Source organism: Pteronotus mesoamericanus, unplaced genomic scaffold (genome assembly GCF_021234165.1).
Source record: "Pteronotus mesoamericanus isolate MK-2021 breed Mesoamerican mustached bat unplaced genomic scaffold, CSHL_Meso_final scaffold_167, whole genome shotgun sequence".
In the NCBI taxonomy this organism is placed as follows: Eukaryota; Metazoa; Chordata; class Mammalia; order Chiroptera; family Mormoopidae; genus Pteronotus; species Pteronotus mesoamericanus.
Genome location: NW_026555308.1, coordinates 46,757,495 through 46,774,843, shown reverse-complemented (window position 1 = coordinate 46,774,843; position 17,349 = coordinate 46,757,495). Strand labels below are relative to the sequence as shown.

The following is a 17,349-nucleotide window of genomic DNA, read 5'->3' as shown; positions in this document are numbered from 1 at the left end:
ACTCAGTACTACTGTCTCCAGGTGTCCATCTGGAGGCCAAGCCCCTATCGCCCACATTGTTAGGGGTAACTGTGTCAATAAGGTTTTCCATGACAGAAGTCCAAAGCCACGGTAGCAGCCCATTTAGCAAGCGTTTATCCTAGCCATACCTAACTGTACCTCGAGAACGTCAGCGGACAGCTGCTTCAAGCTGGACCACCTGGTCCCTCTCCTGCCTCCCCCACCTACACACCTTTCCCTCTCCCCCACGCCCTCCCCCGCAGGCTCACCCTGAGAAAACAGCAGGATGCAAAACAAAATCAGAAAGCAGTGGAAATTATTACATCGCTGACATCTGGGAAGAACTATATAGCCGAAACCGCAGGACTTCTGCAAATTTTCATCCTGTTCTCTCTGCTTCTTGATAATGGGGGATATGGCCTTACTTTTGCTTCTTTTCTTTTTTTTCTTGAAATTGCGGAATTTGATCACGGTAGTTGAAACCGCCGTGATATACTGGGATTTTTTCCTGGCCTTCCTAGCCGTGCTGAGCGCTGGGCTCCGGGCAGGCTGAGCCTGGGCAGCCTGGGGCTCCACTTGGGCTAGGGCTGCAGACATGGCAGGAGGGCGCCTGCGGAGGCCCGGGGCGTGGCTCACGCTGCGGGGGCGACCTGCTCTGACTCCTCCAACCGACCGGCCCGCGGGCATGAACGTCATGGAATTAGCACCCGCAGTACAAGTCCCTGGAAGAAACGTTCCTTCTTGGGCTGGAGGCAAACGTCCATGCTAGAAGGTTGACAGTTGCCCTGAGAAAACTTCCAAGGCTATTTCCTCTTTGCTTCCACGTGGGAAAGGGAGAGAAAAAAAAGGTACTACTGGATTCTGATAACTGTGAACACAGTAAGAACCAGCGTAACTCTAACTAAGAGAAGTCGTCTTGTTAGGGAGCAAGGAAAGAGAAAGATACAATGATGGGACAGTGAAACTGTGTCCTCCAACTCCCCCAGAAATTACTTTTTGTTTTTTAGAGTTGAATGATCTCACTAGAAACAACCTAAAAACTGTCAAAACCAGCAAAGTTCATAAAACAGTGTTCCAGTGAATGCTCATAAGTATTTTACACATAGAAATTATTATCCTAAAAACTCTATCTCTAGCCAAGAACAGAAAGAATTATTAATTTAGGACCCAGAGTATGATTTACTTTCCCAAGTGCAAAAGTCTTAACTAAAAAAGATATAGGAGAATGGACACAGGACATGGAATGTATGCGTTGTTTATTCAAAAATGTAACTTCTTATTAGTTTTCTTTTCTTAGGCAAAGTATAAGTTATTCAGGCCATGTATGTGGTATGGTGACTTCCCAGGAAAATTGAAACTATCTTCCCTTCCATGGATTAGACATTATATCACCAAAACAATCCAGCTCTTCAACAAGGTTTCGTGCTGCTACAAAGTGCTGGGGCTGGTAGACCAGGACGGAGAAATCACTGAAGAGCTGGCAGAAAGGCCCCACCACTACCCTGAGGCCTGAGCTTGCCTCCCCAGAGCTCTCTGCCCATCAGTGAGTAGAAATGTTCACCTATACTGAGAGACCTAGTGTGTCAAATATCTAAAGGGGATCATTAGTCACTATATAAGAAGGAACAATGCCCTCGTTTTCCCATGTTCCTTTCCTACTTGACTAGGATGCCCCACACATCACTTCAAGACATTAATAAGCATAAAGGAAACAGATCCCAGGAGGTAAGAATGTGGAGGGACTCTTATTTTGTACTTCGACACCAGACTGGGCATGGTCTGAAAGCAGAAGTGTCACAGGTGGGCACAGGTAACCAGGTTCTTGGTGATCGTGGACAAAAATTGAACCGAACACAGAGTTTATAGCAGAAAGTGAGAAAAAGCAGATTTATTAAGCCACACAGAACATGGGAGCAGGCCAACTCTGAGCAGAGTGGGGCAGAGAAGAGGGGAGAAGAGCCTAACAGCAGCAGCCACAGTTGCCGTTGCCGTTGCAATTGCAGTTGCAGTTGCAGTAGTAGCAGCAGCAGCCCCGAACTCAGGGACTAGAGGACTTTTATTCCTTACGGTGTGTCTCCCATGATTTCCTTGATTGGCTACTGGAAAGAGGGTCCCACAATGCTAATTTATTATAATGAAGTAGGGGTCAGGTAGCATCTTCTGTGCAGGTGCAGTCCTGATTAACTATGATTTAATGCTTTTCCAGATGCAGAAACTACCAGATTTAGGACAGGGTCTCTGCCATTTATCCATGTTCTTTATCTTAGCCCTGGGGCACCTTTGGAGTTTCCTCCTTCCTAACTGTCTCCTGCCTCAGAAGGGAAAAGACAGCTCTGTTCAAAATAAATAGCACTAAGACTTTTGCTTCTACTCAGAACATAGAGAGCCAAGTAGATTGTTTACTCCACTCTTAAGAACAATAATCAAAAAGGAAGCAGGGTAAAATAAAATACTATCACCTTTTCTGCCCATCAGAGGGCTATTTTCCAAAGCAACAAGGTAACAACAAAGATAAAATGAATCCAAAGGCTAACAAACTTAGAAAAAAGAACGGGACACACCAACTGTTTCTCCTATGGCAGAGACACCAGGTATTAGACCTGTGGGGTCAGACAAGACCTTGAGTCAGCAACCTCAGTACTTATGTTCGGTCTGGGAAAGAGTTCAGAGCCAAGACTCAAACTGTAAGAGAACATAGAAAATCACAGAAGTAAAAAGAGTGATCTGTAGTAGAAATGAGCTTAGGAAACAAGTTATAGAGGCAAAAGAAAGGTCCCTTAGAGTTTAGGAAAGAGAAGGAGGCAAGGAAAACATGCCTGGGGGGAAGAAGAGAGGGAAGAAGAGGGGAAAGGCGCAGGTGCACTCCTGGGAGGGAGAGAACACTGGGTCTTCCGTTGGAAGGGCTTTTAAGGGTAGGGGTTTTAGGACAGGTCCCACAGAAGGATCTCGATAGAATATCCATTGGCTTTCCAGTTGTGCCCTTTCACGCTGGTGGTCTCCACTGACTGGGGGGCACCCAGGCAAGGCACCATTAGTCAGTGCAGCTGGTCCAGAGGTCATCTATGGCATCCTTGGCCTGTTTTGTTTTGTTTTGTTTTTTGCTGCTTTTCTGGGTGTGGAGCTGAAATATAACCGTATGTTATCTCTGAGGAGGAAAGTTCAGGGGGTCTGTATGACAAGTGATATGAAAGGTCAGGGAGTCTAAACCACTTGACCTGTGATATGCTAGGGAAGGAAGGTCACCCTGGTGGCAAGGTCCTTGTTTTTCCAGTTTTGTCCATTGTTAGGCAGCTGGGCTTTCCAACCAGGTGACCTTCTGTACCCTCCTTGCTCTGCTCAAGTCTGTTTAATTGCCTACCACAATAGCAATCACAAAAGAAGAAAGAAGAAAACACCTGAAATTTCAATGAATTCTTAAAGGCCCAGTGAGGGATAGTATACAGTTTATAAACCCTAGGAACCTCAAAAACAAGGGGAATCATTGCCATTTGACAGGGCAAGAGCACCCTCCCTAATAAAGAATGCATTTGATGGTGATAGGCTTCTACTGAAGGAGAAGCTGCAAGGCTTACTTGCTCACTCTTCTATCCCTAGTGCTGTGTTTCCTTTTAGCATGCAAAGCAAAAGCAGTTCTGCCACTAGGATTGCAAAAGGAAACTTTCCTGCCCCCTGATTATCAGCAAAGATTAGCTGTTACAGGAAGAGGGACAGAGCAAAAGACATTTACCATTAAGGAAGGAACAGGAAATCATACTGCCCTGTAGCCCACCCAAAGGTTGGTTTCCACCAGAGGGAAGGATAGAAATAAAAACCATGCCAAAGAGGGAGGGGCAGGAATGTCTTTCCTTCCCAAGAACCACCACTAAAACAGTCAAAGTTCGACCCTTGAAGCTCAGGCACTCAGGGCCAAAGATTGAGACTGGACCAGAAGAACCTACTTCCCTTATGAGCTCTGCCAGAATTAATAACAATAGTACTCCATCATAGAGCTGATTTAGAACAGATGGAAGCTCCAACTCTGACACAGACATACTAGAACTGCTGCAAACTCTCAAGCATTCAAGGCTTCACATAAAACACACAGTAACTGCAAGACCATTAGAAAAATTTAAGCCTTTGGTGCACTGACAATAAATATAACAACAACAACAACAACAACAACCCAAATCCAACTCTATTTCTGTTGACATCAACAAACCTACATTAATAACCAAAGAAGAATCATCACTTCTAGGTATAAATACATCAGTCTCCAATTTTCTTCTATATACAATGTCTTGAATTTAGTATTAAATGGTTTAGCATATGTACAATTGAGGTAACAGACAGGAAACATGATGTAAAATTATTTGAAGATACAATGGTCACAAATTTTACAAAACTAATGAAATATGTATAACCACATATGCAATAATCTCAGAAAATTGTAAGCAAGATAAATATGACAAAAAGGACACCTAGACATATCATAGTCAAACTACTAAAAATCTAAACTCATTACAATAGTTTCAAGGAAGTCAGAGAAAAGAGAAACAAAACTTGTAGGGAAACAAATTATAGGTACATGTAATTTCTGTTATATGAACAGAAATATATAGGTCATAATACAATGAAACTATGCCTTGAAAATATGAAAAAGATCTCCAAAAATTCTTTATCCAGCGAAATATCTTTTGAAAATGTGTCAAGAACTGTGAAAAATCCTTAACGAAATACCTGCATACCAAATCCAACAACATATAGAAAGAATTATATTTTATGACCAAGTGCGATTTATCCTAGGAATGCACAGTTGATTTAACATCTGAAGATCAATTCATGTAAGGCACAATGTCAGGGGGGCCAAAAAGTTTGTTTGTTTTTTTCTGTAAGATGGGCCTTGTAGCGCTTAGTTGTCTTTAACTACATTTGAAACAATTTTGTTAGATTATATTGTGACAGCTGTCATATCAGTGTACATTTAAAAAAAAAAAAAAACAACTTATTGGTAGGAAGACCACAGCGATGGAGATAGGAGCCAAGTCCACTTGCTTGTGCACCCACCTGGGACACCTAGCCAATCTTCTGAAGATCAGAGTGAACAGCCAACAGAATCCCAGCTGATAAGAAGTTTGAAAGCCCAAGTGTACAGAGGATGATGCTTAATAACAGGCGATAAGGAGCTTTTGTAGGCTTATGGAAAGGCCCTCAGGCCTTGTGCTGGAGACCACAGCTGCCGGGGGAAACACTGGAGAGCCGGGTGAGTGGTAGCTACCTAGCAGCTCCCTCCCGTCCTAGAGCAGGTAACTCCCAGACCCACACCAGGAGAGACCTGGAAGCACAAAGTCGCTGAGGGGATAGAAAGGCAGTGAGTGACACGCAGCCAGTGGCATACCCCTGCTGGGTGGCCATTGCTGGAGAAACTGGGGAGCCGGATGACACCTGGACCTGGGAGAAGAGATGAGCCATGACTGGCCATGACCGAGGTAGACTCTGGACTGATCAGAGAGTTGAGCTGTGTGAAAAGCCTGGCACTTGTTAGGAGTGGCAGGCAGCACCCACGAGGACTTTCCTCAAAACGGGAACTGAGCCACTGTGCAGGGACCCTGCAAGCACAGCAGCCGAGCCAGAGAAGAGGGAGAAGTGTTGGTGCAATTTGCTCCTACTCAGAGCACCTCACAGATTGATCAAAGGAGGGCAAACAGGAGCTTGGAGAGGCAGTGGCGCCCAGAGGGACTTTTTTCAATAGGGGAACTGAGCTGCCCTGCAGGTTTTTCCACCTACTGGAGCCAGAGCAACGAAGAGGAAGGAGGGTGGGCGCCATTTGCTCCCACTCAGTACAGCCCAAGGACTGATCAAAGGGTTGCAAAACGAGGTGTATTATCAACGCCAGCCTGCACAAATGGAGTGAACAGTGCAACCACACATAGCTCTCAGGGTGTGGGCCAGAAACTGGGCACCTGTGATTATTGTAGCCCAGGCTGAGTCCCCATCCTTCCCGAATCACAGGAAAGGGAAAAAACGGAGTCTAGCCCCACTCTGCCTGCTGGACCCAGGAAGACCTTCTAAACTGGCTTGGCAGCTTTAAAACCGGCAGGAAGCTTCTTTTCGCCCCCAAAAGTAAGAGGATAAGACCTGGAGCTGTGAGAAAACCGGAGACAGATCCAGAAAGAAGTCAGAAGGTGAAGAGCAACAGCTGAGACAAATTTTACTTTGCTATCCTTCAAGAACTTGCATTTTTTTTTTATTTACCTTCCTTCTGTTTATTTAGGGTTTTTGTTTTATTTTATTGTTTGATTTTTTTTATTCTCCCTTTCATATTGCATTTTAATTTTTCTTCTTTCATGTCACTTGTATCCTAAATAACACACCAATCTTAGTCTTTTATTTTTATTCTTTTTATTCAGATTCTATATTTCTTATCACACTCTTGTTATCCAAATCCCACACGGCACCCTTTCTTGGTCTTAATCCATTTTGCCATCTTCCTGAGCTTTACTACTGTTGTGTTTAAATTTATTTTCTCTCACGCTACACCAAGTTTCTCTCCTTTACTCTATTTCTCCTCCCTTTAGCCTCGCATTAATGCTCCTCTTTCTTAAGCCAGCTCACATTCTTTTTCCCTTCTAATAAGAGTCGTATTTCTTTTTCACCTTTTATACACTAGTTGGGTGAAATATCAGTTATTGTACTTCTCCAAAGGAACTCCTATGTGTTCAGTACTTGTTTGTACTTAAATCCCGTAGAATACTCTCCTGCTGTCTTACTCCATTTCACCTTTGCCCTGCCCCAGGTCACCCAAGTGAGGTATTTTATTTCACTTTTTTCTCTCTCCTGTTTTTTTTTTCTTTTTTCCTCCTCTCTCAACCTGGGCTTTACTCCTTATTTTTATTAGTCTACTTCCCCCATCCTCTCAAAAGCATTTTTCATTACTGTAGACATCTCATATTTACTTTTCATTTTTGTACAATATCCTTATTCCTGTTCCACTTTTATTGAACTTCATTCCTCTGTCGTTGCTGTTGACTCTGCTGTGGTTTTTCTGCAAGTTTGTTCCCATTGGTCCAGTACCTTTTCAAAGATTAAACAATCCTTGTTTAGTTTCCAGAGACAGTTAAAACAAGGATTATCATTTTCTTACACCTTAACTCACTTGAAGTCAATAATATCATAGCTTGGCTCCAGTGATTCCACTTTTATTTGTTCACTGTATTTCACAATGGTAAACTACACAAAGTAAATAACACCAGTTTGGGCTACTCAAATAGAACATTAACAGTAGTTACTATGCAAGTATAACTGGTTTCTCTTGAGAGAGAAGGATTTTTAGCTAGTGGTTTGGAAGCTCTTTCCCTATGATTAAGAACATGTCTGTATTGTAGGGTCCTGGCTTACAAACATAGGTTTTTTAAAAAAGGAAGACCTGTTCATGAGTTTGTGCAGAGATTGCATATTTGGGCAAAATCCCGTTTCACATTTCTATGTAATTATTTCATTACACTTATTACATAATAAACTAAATATTACTTTCATAAATTTTAAAGCAAGCTAAAATAAATATTTAAAAATCAAACCAGTTTGTTTCATCCCCCTCAAATCTCGAACAAAATCACATAATAGTAAGTAAATGTCAAAATCTTTAAATAAAGGTAATATGTGCATCAACTAAATGTGCAGCACTGTATTCCAATTATATATTTAATCTAGTAGAAAGTAGTTATTACAAGTGCAAAACATACCACATTTGCAATCAGAGACTTAGCTCAAGATTCGCCTTCCATACTTACTAAATGAATGTCTTTGATAAGTCACTTAGACTCTTTCAACTCAAAAATCCTTACTTGTAAAATGGGGATTCTCCCTACCCTGTTTCCAGGGTTGTTATGAAGGTTGCAATATAAAGGAAAATGAATTAAAACTAAAAAATGTATACTTTTTATTTAAAATTAAAATTTAAAATAATTTTTAAATAACTTAAATTTAAAAATAAAAAAATATGTTAACAAAATAACCACAGTTCTTTTCTCCAATGTTTATTGCTGGCATTTACTTCTAGTTTAAAATAGAGTCTCATTATTTACTACACAAAGATCCTAGAAGGTAAACTGCTTTGTTAGTAGTATATGTCTCCATTTCTAGAATCTAGGATGATTTGTTACATATTCAAAATTGAAAAAAGGAGGAAAAAAAGCAATTTGTTGCATCTTCTCTCTGTCAATCACCATACTAGATGTCTGATATTTTACTCAGTGTTTCAGATACACTGGTCCAGGAAATTTAAGTCCCTTTCTTAAAATAATACATTGATAAGGAGGAAGGGAGGAATTCTATGTTAGGTCCAATTCAGGGGTTCTTGATCGAGGACAATTTTGTCTCCCAGGGGTCATTTGGCAATGTTCAGGGACATTTTTGTTTTTTGCAACTCTGGGCGAGGAATAGGATGCTGCTAAACATCTTTCAATGCATGGGACCAGCACCCACAGTAAAGAATTATCCAGCCCTAAGTGTCAACAGCGCCAAGGGTGTAAGGCTCTGGCCCTCATTTGACCTTGTAATATTAAAAATGAAAGTTGTTTGTAAGTTTAACTATTCCACAATATTCAGTTGTCACAGAAGTCCCAGCTTCAATATAAGGTGTATTCTCTCTGTATTTCAAGTATATCTCAGGGGCTCTATTTTAGATCCCACTAAGTTATCTTTTCATTCAAGCAATAAAGGAAATTCCTGGAAAAAAAATCATGCTAATCCATCCAATGAAAATGATTCAATGTTAGAGAACAAGGATGATTCTGAAAAAGAGGGTAAGCCTATTATTTATATCATGTCTTGGCTTCTTCTCCTTCACCAAATATCATCATGTCCCAGGGAGAGAAATGCAAGCAAATGCTAGGAGCTTTTCCAAGAAACTCTGTTGGAGGCACTGGGAAGCTCTACAATAGCTTAATAGAAGTATAACATCAAAGAGAAGAAAGAATACTACTCCCACTTGGAGCTGCTTCTTGGAACATGATGTGGACATAAGAATAAGAGCAGTATTATACCCCAACCTAAGTTTGGACCAGTGAAGACTTCATATTTGGAAGTGGATCATACTGTCACTTCATACTGTTAGAGGGTTTGTAGTTTCAAAATACTTTTATGGCACTTTGGCAGCCAACAATGACTCTAGAGCTAGAAAAGACTAAACAGCCAATATCTTTGTATTATTTGACTCTCTAAATGGCACAAGCATCCACTCAGCCTTAGTCAGAAGTTATGGTGTTCATCCTTAATTTCATCATTTTTACTCCTTGGGCATTCTTGGACTCAGGGATAGAAGACAATTTCCAGTATGGCAGTCTATTTACCTGTTTTACTCACTGGGGCACTATGTAATATTTTATTTGAATAAAGGACTCCATAGTTCAAAAACCGTTTGGAAACCTGTGATTTTTAGAATTAAATCTGCACGGCTCTTCATGCTTTGCTGCCTTTCACTGACTTGACTATGACCTCTTTGATCTTCATATTTCAGGTATACTCAGTTCATTGTGACTCCCCTAAGACTTCATGCTACCATTTCACTTTGACCGTACTAATCTCCATTAAAGCAAGTATCTCGTCGTATTTTCATGTGTGCATGGATATATGTATGAACCAAACTTCACCAAACTGAAAGCATCTTGGGGGCACAGTGCTTAGTACATTGAAGAATTTAATTAATATTAATTATTAACTAACTTAGTTACTTGATTAAAAGTAACTACAATCATGCTAATCCATCCAATGAAAATGATTCAATGTTAGAGAACAAGGATGATTCTGAAAAAGAGGGTAAGCCTATTATTTATATCATGTCTTGGCTTCTTCTCCTTCACCAAATATCATCATGTCCCAGGGAGAGGAATGCAAGCAAATGCTACATAAGTACGTAAGTACAAAAGTAACTACATAATATCTGAGAACCCAAACACTACAATTCATGGAAAGTGCAAGTAATAGTTTGGGAAAATTTTTAAGAAGTATATTTGAGCATATTACTGAGGTGAAGATAAAATCAGAGTAATACTGTCCATGGATCAGTTCGCCCTGGGAAAGCTATGCAGAGATAAAAGAATATTCCATGAACAAAAGGTTTTACAAGAACTACTTTTAGCTATAAATATTTGACTTCCAAGCTATAACAACACCTTACCCTATTAATATCTGAACATTTCTAGATTCTGAACTGCATGGCTTATTTGGGTAGCAGAAGGAAATTGAGAAATGATCTTCTGATTCTGATTTTTTTTTTACCTTTGTCTTGCTTCTAAGATTATTTGAGTAATTCTTTATGCAAGGAGACAACTACATGGTCATGTAGTCATATTTTAAATACCCAATTATGTTTAAAAGGTACATGTAGGAAAAAAATTATCCCTTTAAGAGAGAAAGTCTGGGAATCACTACTGAAAGCAGCAGGTAACAGTCATAAAATGTGCCTTTTTCATTGGAAAAGAAGCATGAGCTCGAAGGTCAGGGTAATCACCCCAGTAGTGTTATTTATTAACGTAACTGCCTCCCCGGAGGGCCAGGGCGGGGAGAGGGCAGGGAGCACATCCTCCTAGGGGACGTTCTGCCCATGTAAATTTGGCTCTTTTGTTCTGATCATAAGGTGTTTTTTTTTTAAACTCCAAAAGAGAGCAAAAAAAGTAATAAGTAACTCCTCACTAATTGCTTTTAATTTGAGACAGAAATGAAAACTTTGAAGTTTTTAAGTCTAAGAAATAAGTTATATAGCAGTAGAAATAAAATGTCAGCATACATGTAATTTAAAATCTGAGAATTCCCACCATATAAAAATAAAAGGAAAGAGGTAGAATTAACTTGATAATATATCTCATTCAACCTAAGAGGTTTAAAGTAATCATTTCAACATATAAACAATATTATTAAAATTATTCATTTTTAATAAGATATTTTGCATGTTTTATTCTTACTTGGTCTTCAGTATTTACAGTGTATTTTACATTTATAACACATCTCAATTTGAACTGTTCATGTTTCAAGTGCTCAGTAGCCACAGGTGGTTTGTGGCCACCATAATGGAAAATGCAATTAATCACAGAGGTTCTTTTAGTTCTAAAAAGTTAAATATGTAAGTTCTTTGGGGCTAAAATTTGTTAAATCAGAAAGTTAGTAACACTTCTTTTAGGTATTAGTCACTTAACTGATGTCATGGTGTTCTATATCTTGTATTTTACTATAAAATGATTTTTTCCACCTTTATAATAAATTTTTTTACAGCCAACCTCAATGACTTAGTTGACATTTATTCAAGTGGGGAAATGTTTAACCATAGAATTTTTATTACATAATAGAGGGCAAGGCCATCCAGTAGTCTAAGTACTCAAAAAGAAACAGTGAATCTTGGTTTGACTTGCGTATGTAATCTTGCATATATAACTTTAGGTGCACATGTACATCACACTCAACAGTCCATGTTAACTATCTTTATATGAAGAAACAATGTCTGCATTGAATTTCATTGTATGAATTAACTGTAATTTATTAAACCACTTCCATATTGATGGTATTGGCTTGTTCCCAATTTTTTCTCTGATAATACTGAACTGAACAGCTTAATATGTACAGTATTTACCTGAAAGATATAACATTGATTTAAAACAGTTTTTAATAGAAAATATAATTTAACTTCTGGTCAAGATAGAGACATAGGAAACATGGCTTGCCACCTCACACAATGACAACTAAAAATTACAACTAAACTACAAAACAGCTGTCACCCAGAATTGTCAGAAAATTGAGTTGTATGGAGGTCCAACAACCAAGGGATTAAATAAGTCACATTTATTCAGAAGGATAGAAGAGGCAGAGATGCGGAGACATAGAGAGGTAGAGACGTGGAACAGGTGGTCCCACCCCCATCTGTGGAAGCTAAAAATCAGGAGGGACACCTTGGGAGCAAGGGATCCCAGCCCAAAACCAGGCCCCCAGACTAGGGTTCCAGTGCGAGGAGGATAAGCCCCCATAACTTCTGGCTGTATAAACCAGCAGGTGTTGGGGCACCAGAAGAAATTTCAGGATTCTCAGGCATCTCCTCTTAAAGGATATGCAATGGACTTAGGACTTAGGGAGACTCACTTCCTCCAGGCTCCAGCACCAGGGCAGCAGCTAGAAGGGCACCAGTGGCATACAAGGAGAAATTGAAGTGCCTGGCATCCAGGTGAGTGCCAGGGGTCACAGCTCCCTCTTGGACAAAACTCCAGAAGCCAGGTAGCAGACACTGTCCCTTTATCGAGCCCTCCCCCACACAAAGCCACAGAGCAGTGAGACCATATCTGAAACTCTATTGACCACAGGTTCACATGAGTTGCCCCACCCAGGCAATTACTAAGGCCCTCCCCCATCCAACTTATGGGTGCACTTACCTACAATAGGCCACACTACTAAGACAGGGATACAAAGCAACTCTACCTAATACACAGAAACAAACACAGTGAGGTTGCCAAAATGAGGAGACAAAGAAATATGGCCCAAATGAAAGAACAGAACAAAACTCCAGAAAAGGAACAAAACAAAATGGAGATAAGCGATCTATCATGTGCAGAGTTCAAAACACTGGTTAAGAAACTCATTGGACACTTCAACAGCATAAAAAAGCCCTGGGCAGAAATAAAGTTTACACTAAGTGAAACAAAGAAAAATTTACAGGGAATAAACAGTGGAGTGAGTGAAGCCAAGAATCAAATCAGTGATTTGGAATGCAAGGAAGAAAAAAAATTAATCAGAACAGGAAAAAGGAAAAAATGAATGAAAAAAATGAAGATAGGATAAGGAGCCTCTGGGACAACTTCAAAAATACAAATCATAGGCATGCCAGAAGGAAAATAGAAAGAGCAAGAAATTGACAACTTACTTGAAAAAATAAGTAAAGAAAACTTCCTTAATCTTGTGAAGGAAATAGACATACAAGTCCAGGAAGCACAGAGAGTTCCAAATAAGATGGATATAAAAAGAACCACACCAAGACACATGATAATTAAAATGCCAAAAGTTAAAAATAAAAAGAAAACCTTAAAAGCAGCAAGAGTAAAGCACATAGTTACCTACAAAAGGGTTCCCACAAGACTGTCAGCTGATTTCTCAAAAGAAGCTTTGCGGGCTAGAAGGGGCTGGCAAGGAGTATTCAGAGTGATGAAAGCAAGGACCTACAACCTAGATTACTCTATCCAGCAAAGTTATCATTTAGAACGCATGGGCAGATAAAATTTCCCAGACAAGGTAAAGCTAAAAGAGCTCATCATCACCAAGCCATTATTATATGAAATGTTAAAGCAACTTATTTAAGAAAAAGAAGATCAAAACTATGAACATTAAAATGGCATTAAATTCACAACTATCAACAATTGAATCCGAAAAAACAAACTGAACAAACAAGCAGAATAGAAATAGAATCATAGATATGGAAATCATTTGGATCGTTATCAGTTGAGAGGGAGAAAGGAGAAATGAGGAAAAAGGTGCAGAGATTAAGAAGTACAAATTGGTAGGTACAGAATAGGCAGGGGGAATTGAGTCACCAAAGAATTTATATGCTGACCCATGAGCATGAGCTAATGGGGTAGGATTGTTGGAGGGAAGGGGGAGTACTGGGTTGAGGGAGGTAAAGGGGGAAAAAATTGGGACAACTATAATAGCATAATTAGTAAAATGTATTTTTAAAAAGTATGTATTTTTGGTCAAAAATTTAACTGAAAATAAATATTCAGTTAAAAAAATATAAATTACAGCTATAAAATATATCCCAAATTTGGAAATGCCAAATGTGAAAAAAAATTTTAAACTCTTAGATTGCTAAACTTATTGGGAAGTGCTTTAGTTGGTAGCTATAGTCCAATGCTTACATTGAAATTTTATATAATAGTCACTTGTTAACTTTTAGAAAATATGTAAGATTATTTTAATATCTATACTTTTATATATCAAAAAGCTTAAGACATATTGAGAGACCAGCTTGAACTGAACAACAAATGTGTAAGAATTGCTGTTTAATACCGTCTACATTATATCGATTTCAGCTAAACATGTATGTAGAAAGAACTATTCACTAAAGTAAACTGTTGAGGGTAATCCATGTAACTCTCTTTAACAAATGAGTAAATAAAGCAGATAACAACATGATGGTATAATTAATGTTGTTTAATACAGGGATGATCTTGACAACTCAGGGATATTGTGTGCCTTTAGTAAATGGCACTTGTTTGATTGCCTGTCCCGGTAAATTATTCTTGCTTCCTCACTGATTGAAAGTAGTTACTTTTGCTAAGTTTCTAATATGCTGCCTCCTATAATTAGGTAGTCAAGCATTACATATTCTACACACACACACACACACACACACACACACACACACACACACAAATAGATCTGAAAGTTCTAGGCAAAAATTGACTGCACTCTACTGCTGAAAATATTTGAAATGTGGGTCCTATAAGTACTAGTTTTCTCAGTGATTACAGGCTTTTAAAACATTATTTTTTGGCTTCCCATGACCCTCTTTAGTTTATTGAGATTAGAAGTCTAACAGCTAGATAAATGAAATGTTAAATAATTTTAAAACCTAGAGAAAAATTGACTTGGGGGCAGGGAGCATAAAGGAAGGATCATGTTTAGTGAATAAAACATGGACTTTGGATCCAGTTCTTCTGCTTAGTTATTGTGTTATCTGGGGTAAGTCCATTATACATCCTGACTCTCGTACCCTCATTTGTAAAATGGGGATAATGATAAACTATTTGAAAGATTATTATGAGGATCAGAAGGAATACACTAAAAGTGTCTAGCACAGTTCCTGCCATAGAGTAGACACTTTAAAAAGATAATTAGTTGTCAACTTATTAGAATCATAAACTTTCATATTAAAAACTACCTACTATATGTAGCCCTCTACAAGTTAGACCTTCAACAAATGGGTAAAAGTCAAATAAATTTTAGGGAGAAAATGTATTAGCAAATGTTCTTATAAAAGACTGTAAAGAAAGGACAACACTTGAGATTATCCTTAGTGGACTGGCAGAATTTGAATAAGTAATAATCTTTGCAAGGAGCATAACAGCCTAAATTGATGTTTACTGTAAGATACAATAGGGATAAGGTTTGCAACACTTAGAAAGAAAGCTAAAAGCTGTCACAATAAGTTTTAGGGCTTCTTGAAGTAGCTTTACAGACAACAAACTACCTGAAAGGGAAGGAGCTGGAATAAAAGATAAAATAATATGTTCTCTGGCTGGTGTGGTTCACTTGGTTGGATCATCATCCTGTAGACTGAAGCATTGTGGCTTTGATTCCTAGTCAGGGAACATACCCAGGTTACGAGTTTGATCCTCGTTTGGAGTATATAAGAGAAGGCAACCAATTGCTGTTTCTTTCTCATATTGATGTTTCTCTTTCTCTCTGTCTCCACCTTCCTCTCTCTCTGAAAGCAATGAAAAAAATGTCCTTGAATGAGGATAAGAGAAATTTTGAAGATAAACAATATGTAGATGCCCAGGAATGTCTGCCTAGTTGACATCTTTGCAGAAATAGAGGGTACAACACATGGCTGAATGAAAAGATAGATGGTGAAGAAGATCTTTAGAAATGTATTTCTATTAGAGATAATGCGCTTCAAGAATTTGGGTATAAAGCCCAAATTGAGTATAATTGGGTATAATTGAGATGATTGTTAGATTATATGTTAAGCTTTAAAAACAAGTAAAACATTTAAAAGTAAACATGCATTATAAAAAAAGAAATTATTTTCACTATTGTTAAAATGCTAAAGAAGATTCTATTCAAGACTATTGCAATAGGGATGAGAAAGTGTACTTAATTACAAATTCAACAAAGATAAATGGGGATTTATAGCCAAAGAGAAGTTTGAGGGTGTTAGTGGATGGAAAATTATTAAGAGGAGACTCAAGAGTAGGGGGATTCTTAACCACAAGATTCTTGTTAAAGGCAGGACAAGGGCTTACGCATCAAAAGTGGGGATGAGGAACTTGATCAAGATACCAAGGGTGATTAAATATCAAGGGTGGGGGCTGATGATGACTTAGTAGGGTTCTTTGCTAAGGCTGGCTTAGGCTAGTTGAAAAGAAGGCTCAGAGGAATTTATCTAAAGTTTGGATGAGAAAGTCTTTGTCAGTATGCATATTTTATAATTTTGCTTCTTCACTGTTGATAATATATGACTTACATTACCTGAAAGAAATCTATTTCAATATTATAAGCAATTATGAAAATAATTTCTTAATAAGTTTGAAAGTGGCATGTCTCATTGATATATTAAAGGGGTTTAGGGGGACGGTACTAAAAAAGATTGGAGTGCTGGAGTTAATCACGGTGTGGTTTTGGTAAACATTGACCAGAATTTGTAATTTAGGCTGGTAACTGTCACAGTCAGTAACATATAGGTCCAAAGAAATTGCTGTTAAAAGAGTTTGACTTTAGGAGACTAACAAATACAGACAGTCTGTAATAACAATTTGGTTGATAAGATTTACCTTACTTGCCAGTGCATTTTGTAAGTAGTGGTCTCTGTCTACAGTCCTAGCTCCTCCTGACAACTTAATTGCCTGCAGGGACTTCCTTTCCTGTCCTTCAACAGAGGTAGTTTAAAAGATTTAATTTGCTGCCATCTAGTGGGCATACACTTTCTTTTTTTTTTTAATATTAAATTTGAAATGGATTTAGACAAATGAAATAGACTCCACTTTCTCTTACTTTGTTACATACCTTCCTTTCAGGAAAATATTTTCAATTACTTTCAACTACAAAATGCTTTAATGTTCCCAATAATGCTTCCAGTACTCTATGAGAACTGAATTGGAGTTACTGATTATATTCAGAGTACAACAGTACATTTTTGTTTATATTGTGCTAACTTTTATAACAGTGCATAATATATTTGTAAATTTAAAGAAAAATTTTAAAATATTTTGAACGCTTACCTTGGCTGGTGTGACTCAGTGGACTGAGAGCCAGACAGCCTGCAACCTGAAAGGTGACCATTCCATTCCTGGTGGGCGCACACACCTGGGTTGCGAGGCCAGGCCCCTGGCTGAGGGCAAAGAGGTATCCGATGGATGTTTCTCTCACATGTCAATGTTTTTCTTCCTCTCCTTCTTTCCTTCCCCTCTCTCTAAAAAAATAAATCAAATTTTAAAAATATTTAAACTCTTTTAATCAGGATTTTTACATTGTTTTAAAAAGGAATACTTAATTTGCACATTTTTAAGCTAGTGATTGGTGACATTCACATTGATAACTAATGGGACTAAACTGGCTCACAATTAAGTTTTAGCAGATTGGTTGACATTTTATGTCAGAACTTATTTGATGGAGAGA

The 17,349-nt window shown here is 38.5% G+C and overlaps 1 protein-coding gene across 1 annotated transcript in view; it reads right to left on the bottom strand.

Annotated features, from left to right (window-relative positions):
* Positions 1 to 696, bottom strand: part of SLCO6A1 (solute carrier organic anion transporter family member 6A1) — a 91,351-nt gene extending 90,655 nt beyond the window's left edge. Inside the window, exon 1 of the mRNA XM_054589351.1 lies at positions 270 to 696. Coding sequence (XP_054445326.1) covers positions 270 to 696 — 427 coding nt within the window. The remainder of the gene's footprint in view (positions 1 to 269) is intronic.
* Positions 697 to 17,349: the final 16,653 nt, after the last annotated feature.